Source organism: Zerene cesonia, chromosome 11, assembly GCF_012273895.1.
Source record: "Zerene cesonia ecotype Mississippi chromosome 11, Zerene_cesonia_1.1, whole genome shotgun sequence".
Taxonomy (NCBI): domain Eukaryota; kingdom Metazoa; phylum Arthropoda; class Insecta; order Lepidoptera; family Pieridae; genus Zerene; species Zerene cesonia.
The window spans coordinates 1,240,077-1,248,037 of record NC_052112.1 but is presented as its reverse complement, the minus strand read 5'-3'; the positions used below and the strand labels follow the sequence as shown (position 1 = coordinate 1,248,037).

At 34.9% G+C, this 7,961-nt stretch overlaps 1 protein-coding gene across 1 annotated transcript in view; it reads right to left on the bottom strand.

Annotated features, from left to right (window-relative positions):
• Positions 1-492: 492 nt before the first annotated feature.
• The window catches only part of LOC119830476 (protein PRY1-like), a 21,191-nt gene continuing 13,722 nt past the window's right edge, over positions 493-7,961 (bottom strand). The window contains exons 4-7 of the mRNA XM_038353516.1: positions 7,384-7,533; positions 5,720-5,849; positions 3,954-4,043; positions 493-2,906 (exon numbers count right to left, since the gene is read on the bottom strand). Coding sequence (XP_038209444.1) covers positions 2,722-2,906; positions 3,954-4,043; positions 5,720-5,849; positions 7,384-7,533 — 555 coding nt within the window. The 3' untranslated portion in view covers positions 493-2,721. The remainder of the gene's footprint in view (positions 2,907-3,953; positions 4,044-5,719; positions 5,850-7,383; positions 7,534-7,961) is intronic.

The following is a 7,961-nucleotide window of genomic DNA, read 5'->3' as shown; positions in this document are numbered from 1 at the left end:
TAAAAATTAAAGATTCTTCTCTTCATAGAGTACTTCGTAAAAATCTTCGCAACCAACCAATACGTCGTGACGTCGATAGCATGACGTCGGTACCTCAAGTCAAACCTCATTTGCAACTCCAGAGCTTAAGGAATGTCACCAAATACCGTTACACTTATGTTATTTTAAAAATTATATATCCACAGTCAATACCTACCTCTAAATAACAACAATATCTATGACTATAATCTACACATACTAGGCAGGACAATATTTAACAAGTGTACATAAGAATCAACCTTTAAGGAAGACGGATTTTGGATGTGGGAAGAGCGGGATTACTTCTACATATTAAAACAGTAAAATGTGTCGTACTTAAAATTAGGTTACGAAGCTAACTATGGACTGTTTTTCTAACTATAGTCAAACAGGGTAGTTATGTAGGGTTGATTGGAATCAATTTGTATTTGTAATATAGTTAGGTTTTTAAATTTGTTTTTTTTTCACAAAAACGGTTACCGGTGTGCCTGGAGGCGAGGTACCAATCGAAATTCTTTAATGGGACTAAATGACAATAATCTCCTAGCAAATGCAAAAATAATCGCTTCAATCGGTTGTTATCCCCTATTATTATTCAGTAACAATTCAAAAAAATACCATTGAATTGATAACCGTTTCCAAACCATTTGTTTTTGGGGACATTGGTTGAAATACATTTTGTACAAATAAATAGCTTTAGCAGTTAGAAATAATACTCATTTAGTTATTTACATTATTAAAAGTTTAATGGGAGTTGTTTCCAATCGCCCTGACTGACCCTTTAGATAAAGCAATTTTTCCTTTTAGTTCTATAGATCCACGGATATGATTATAAGAACACTATTTGTACCAATTTCTGTACAAATTTCGAAAGTCCCTAACGAAAAGGTCTGTGCAGACTGGTGTGTGTTATTTTCTATGATGTATTTATCAAAATTTCTTTGTTGTGCTCTCGGTGGATTAAACGAGTATTACTATTCTTCATGAGAATTAAGATAATAGGTTATAGGTTATGTTTAAACTAGGATCATTTTAAATAATATACAGTAATTTAGTGTTACATTAAGTGCAGTTAAAAAGATATTCTTATCTGATAATTATTGAAAAGTAGGCCAAGTAAGTTGCTTTCAGTGTGTAGAGAAGTAATTAAAAATATTACTAATATGTTGATGAACTAATTAGCTATTTAAACTCGATGTACTTTTAATAATGTGCGTTAAAATTATTGCTTTTTAAGCGAATACTGTTATCAAATGTAAGCTCAGGCGAAACAACCGTTATTACATTACGATATATTTATATAACAATGTTATCTTATATTAACTAAAATTATAGGCGTTACATAAAAGCATATTACTCTAAGTCTTTCAACGCACCTGAATTTGAATCTCTAAAGACCGCTAATAATTTTATTCTTTACGTACCGCAACGAAATTTCCTACAGCACCTTAATCTATATACCTAATGTTATATCTACGTCAAAATCCCTCTCATTATATTTCTAAACCCTCTCAGCTCTGCTCATCAACTTCATTAACCTATGTATGCGTGATATATATTTGTGCCTCTTCTAACCAATCAGGTCGAAAACAAATAAATACTTGTATTATATCTACCTAATGATTATGGCAAATTGATTGGACAGGTCTCTTTGTTAAAAAGGATCGAAAGCTAATAAAGAGATCCATATGAATGTTGTCCAATCTGCCATTCTTTTTATAAGATCTCTCAGAATATAAAAACACTAACCCCATTCAAAATTGCCGCAGAATTTAAAATTTTATCCTTTCGAACCAAAATAAATTCGTTTTCGAAAATGTATAGACAACAGGGTATATTATGGTGCATCTTCATAAAGCTTTTGGTATTTTCATTAGAAATACCAACTAAATGGAAGACACTACCCTCATTAAATACCATCTCACACCTGAAGCCTATCAATATTTATTGGAGACTGTCGTGTCCCAGACGTGGCGTGCTTAGAGATTCAGTTTTCGTTTAGATAACATTTTAACGAAATTACTTGTATTTTCCTACCCTCCATCTAAGTTTCGACACGCTTCGTTTTAATAAAAGGTCGTTCCAGCCATAATTTTTGATGTAAACACGTTATGTCTATGTGCTTTGACATTTTAACCAATAGGCCACGAGCAAGAATTATAAAAAAAACTAGATATAGCCTTCGGTCGAATAAATTGACATGGTACAAGCTTTCGTCCTATATTTTATTCCTTTGGAATTTATCAAGATTTCTTAGTGGATGCCTACATCATAGTGGCTGCAACTGCATGCAAATTTCAGGCATTTATGTCCAGTTGTTCGGGCATATATAGACCAGTCCGTCAGTCATCATTGCGTATTGTATTTTAAATTTCTTAACAACTTACGCAGACATTTAATCTAGACTGTTCCTGGAAGAGCTTTCGATCACCTTAAATATATATTTTTTATAATTTCTTACACATTGCATCCAAGAGATTTTAGTGTATGTTTTGTTTCTATGTGAAATAAATCAAACAATGCCTTCCACATGATAACTAATTTTATAACGTTGCGTTCAGTGTCTCAACGAATTCTACTCACAAGGGTGGTATAACACTATCAGTTAAAAATGTCTAAACAAACCTAGCATGCACCGTGATCCCTTTACCGATTCATCGTGGCATCGATCCGTAACCTCCTGCCACGTATAGAAAACCTTCGTCAGTGCTCCGGTGGCATTTCTGGCGTGGTATCTGGCAACGGTGGAAGCACGTTGGTCTCGAACTGGCCGGATGCGTTCCCTGGTGGTGAGTAATTGGCGACGACTATCACCTTACCTGCGCGAGATCTCGCCTTGCCTACGCCGAAGAAACGTGTGGACACCCATACCATTTGGGTGAAGTGCCCTGCAAGTGTTTAGTGATTATATATGTGACGTAATGTATAATTTAAAGTATTTAATACAATTAATAATGCACCAATGGCACAAAGACTAATTAGCTGACACACACTCCTTAATAATATTAAATGAAAATGAAAAAAACCCAATCCTATTAAGTACTGTCAGTCATTGAAAGGCCTACTTGACTAATAATTAAAACACAATATTATATTCAACATAATGTTTTACTATTCAAGCCATTTGATACCTATATTGACGAAGTTGTAACAAATATTCAATACATTTTGCAGGCAGCCATCTTCAAATGGATAAACAATGGTATCAAACGGGTCCATACGTTTGAGAGCTATGACGTCACAGATAGACGCACACAGACAAACAGATACAGACGTCAGACCTTTTGAAAATAAAGAAAAGTTTCTACAAAGACTGTAGTGTTGAATTTTGTTGAACACCCACACCAGCGTGTAAATAATCATTACATTATTTTATATCCAAAAAAACTAAAATAAATATAAGGCAGAATAAAAATCGCCTTGGGTACTAAATTATTCAGAACCCTTCCTCGCAGGACCTAGACTGCCTGGCCAAAGAGAATCAATCAAATAACTGTTTATCGAATTTAGGAAATGCCCTAAATAAATAAGGGATTCGGTTACCTAAGGGAAAATCGCGACAATATCTTAGTTTAGTGACTGTAAGCCGGATAATTATTAATTATGTTAACAGAATATCGTAAAAAAAAAAATGTAAAAAGATTTAAACAACATGTATGTGTAAACTTTTTTATGGATGTACGGTCTATCTTTTGCGGATAGTCTTCAAAACAAAAACAATCACCGCCAAAAATGTGGGCATCACCGGCTATCTAGCCAAAAGGCAAAATGGTTAATTCCTACTGAAATATTGCAAGCGAATGACTAGCCTATGTATATATAACCTATAGTTAAATATACTGCACTGACGTGAATAAATCCGCTAACATTTTGGTGCTTGCCGGTAACATATTATTTAATTTTCTGATACAACGATTTTGCAAATTGAATTTTACCTGCATTTACGTTGGCGTGCAGCACGTCTGATTCCTTGAAGAAATTATATTGGCGCACAGCTGCATACCAGTACGAGGAGACTTCTTGACCTGAGATTATTACATTTTTCATAAGTTGTTTAATATTGTTAATATTTTTGGAAAATTCATACTTTTTAGCACTAAAATATAGAAAGCCTGTCTTGGCATCATACTACTGAAAAATATATGTCACAAATTAATCTTCGAAACAGCGAATAATTTAACTAAAAATGCGGACTTGTCGTTGTTGACTGACTGTATTTATTGCTAACTTTCAATATTTTTGTTGTAAATGTGTCGAGACTCGAGAGCTTAATTAAAAGTGACATTATTCGTTAGGTTAAATATCGTTCACCGAAGTGATGGTGACGACACCCTTCGCTTTGTAGATATTTGGTGGCTCTGTATCTAAGTCACTTTTTTGTTCTGGGACAAAAAATAGCCTACGTCATTCCTGATTCCATTTCCTGATTGCATTTTCTAGTACCTAAAAGATTTTCATGATTTGTTCCGTACTTCCGAAGAATACACCAACTTTCATATTTTATTTGCTTCATGCTTGTTCGTTTGTTTCTTCCATATGTGTTTCTGGAGGTACCCGAGTATTATGGAGATATACGTAACGTCATCCACATAAGTACTATAAATGCGAAATTAACTTTGATTGTGTGCCTGAACCGATTTGGATGGGATTTGGTAGCAAGCTACCTTGAGACCTAAGAAAGGATTTATCCCGGATGTATTACACGGGAACAGGAACTGTGCGTTATCCTCCGACTATTTAGGCGGTAGTGGGAGGGTAGGTAAGGAGGCCTTTTTTTTCATCGGGGGTCAATCAGGATGAAACAGGGATAAACGGCTAGTGTATAAATATATATATTAGTTGTTGGTATAGATAACAATATATTTTTTAACCAATACCATTGGATCATTAGTTTATCTGAAACTTGGCTTATTAGAAACTAGCTGTTGCCCGCAGCTTCACCCGCGCAGTCCTAATAAATTTTCATGGTGCAAACTTTCGCCCCCTATTTTATCCCTTGGGGGTTGAATTTGTAAAAATCCTTTCTTAGCGGATGCCTACGTCAAAACATCTATTGCCAAATTTCAGCCCGATCCGCCTAGTGGTTTGGGCTGTGCGTTGATAGATCACTATGTCAGTCAGTCATCTTTGAGTATTATATATTTGCATGTGAGCTGCATTGAAGCGTGGGTTGCTTTTTATATGTGTCTTTGAGTCAATACCTAATTGAGATATGCACTCAAAAGTCGCCCCAATTTGTTAGTATAAAGTATTTTAAGACTTTTCACATTTATACATGTATCTATAGAAAAATGTTTGCAAAAGAACTGAATACAAACATGTATAATGGAGAAATATAAATGAAACTTGTGGCCCACCCGGCTTATTCAAGGATCACGTACATATCTATCGGTGAAAGAATTTTTTAAATCGGTCCGGTAGTTCCTTAGATCATCGATTTCAACATACAAACAAACACTTCGCTTTATATTATTAAGTATAGATTATAATCATATACTTGGAAATAAATTTATATATTCGCGATCGCTCCATTTTATAATTTATGTGTTGAATAGTTCATTTATAGAGGAAGGTAATAATATAGCCTGGTTTAAAAATTTCTTTTACCCATAACAAAGTTGCAACTTGACTGACTGAGATAGGCCATATATGTACCACGGGCGAAGAAAGGGCGCTTAGCTAGTTAATCATAATTACATACCAGTGATGTCCGGCTGCAGGGCGCTCACAGGCCTTTGGTAGAGGTTTTGTCCAACGTCCCTGTCATTCCTGTAGTAAAACTTGTTCGTATGCGCCAAATGATTCGCCCACGCCTGAGCATAGTCGCATAGCTAAAAATAATTATATAAAAAACCTATAAAATACATAACAACAATAATAGAATTAAATAAATTGTCTCATTTGCTGTTATGCAGGGTAAATGATTAATTCTTCCTGGCGACCGTAATCAGGATATGAGGACGAACTCGTGAAATTATTGTTGCCACCGTCCCTTGATAAGCGTACAAAATTGAATTAAATATATCCATTCAAAGTGAGCTAAAATCATGTCTTAAAGAGTCGATTACATTTATATGTAATCGACTATATGTATATTTATACATACGGGTGGAGCTACGTAGTTAAAACGTAGTTATTAAATGAAGCTGTGCGTTAAGAGGACGACATGATTAAAAATAACAGGATATTTGCCAATTTGATTAATTGTTAAAAACATATTCCTCCAAAGCAGCCATAAAAGAAAATTACAGTGTTTTAGCGGTTAAAAAACATTGCCAGTCATTGATTCTATATATATACTTTCGTAGGATGATGCCATGATGATGACGTAGGATAAGAATAAGTAATTTATGTAAAATGAATATAAAGTTACTTGTACCATAGTTTTGTTTTGCAAAAATAATCTCTAATGACAGCGAATGAAATATTCAGTACACTTCGCATAAATTTGAACAGAAGTAAATTAAACGAGGTGTTTGCAGAGCGTTCCTCGAGCCCATGAATGAAGCCATTATTCCGCTCGCATTGCTCCTCTCAACTATTTTAATATTTACGCAGTTGGAATTTTCTCGTAAAAAGTTTGCGCGATTCTAACAAGGCTTATGAAAAGGTCGCTCATTATGACGTATTTTAATTGCAAGGAAACTTATAATTGCGTGCTCGTTAACGAAACCTACGTATTTTGTTAACAATGGCGAAGCTGCACGTTTGTATTAGCGATGGCGTTAGAATCTAGAATATTTCAGTTTTCAAATGACAATTATTTGCCATAAAGCTCAACACGTGGCCAATGCAACTATATTAAACAAAAATAGGTACATAAAGTTTAAAATTATATTTTTTCCTCGGACGGTATATCTAGATCTTAATTAATTTCGAGAAATCCTTTGACATAAGCTGATAGTATTAATCGCTCAGGTATTCCCCGTAGAGTTTGTCAGTGACCTGAATGGGTACACGTGTAAAATAAAGTCCCAAATAAAGTATTTAGTATTCGTTTCAGTCAATATTATTTTGAAACCGAGAACGGACAAATTTTTACTTTTTCTATTTTATAACCATGTCTAAGAAAAAAGCAGACCAATTACAATTCTAGGATTTAATTCTAACTTCCGTCTTTTACGCGTGGAATTCTCAAAAGAAATGAACTAAATGTTCGAGTCGTAGGTAGCTACATAACACAATAACTGGTCAAAAAATATATAACTTTAACTCCTACGCCTCGAATGCTGAACGGAATTTAACTACAAAGTGAATCTTCTCACTAATCCTGCCCCATGGAAAGTGGTTGGTTAGCTGGTTAGCAAGTTCGTCCATGTCCCGCACCTACAGAACGTGATACAGTAGGTAGTACTCGAAGCTCACCTCAGGCGCCATGTACAGTTGCGGAGCACCATGCCGCTGGCGGTACACGTTGTGCCAACACAGGCACTCCGTGATGAAGTCGCTGTCTTGCCACGCGGTGCGCACTTCACTCCACTGCACCACCATACTGACTGGCCTCGTTTTTAGCACCTGCAGATGAAACAAAACTAAAAAACTGTTTTAGGCTATTGCCTTGGTTTAAAATGAAAACCAAATCTTGATGTAAAGGTTGAGTAATTCGAAAACATGTCTCAAAAGCGGTTTTAAAGTAGCACTATTTATTAAAAATGTTTGAGTAAACAAGTCAAACAAAATATCCAATAACCATTTTGTCTAACATAAACTTTTGGTTAAAGAATGAATATTGAAAAAGAAAAGTTAATTTTCCATAGTTCCTCCATAATCACTCATTCTATATGGATTTGTATATAACCATCAAAGGACTGGAACCGAAATTGTCCTATTCACAATCCATGTCTACCGCGTAATAATAATAAAATAGTTAAACGAATCTGAGCAACGAAACCTAATGAATGACGTCGAAATTACTGGCTTCCCAGAAACAAAAGGCGAAAACC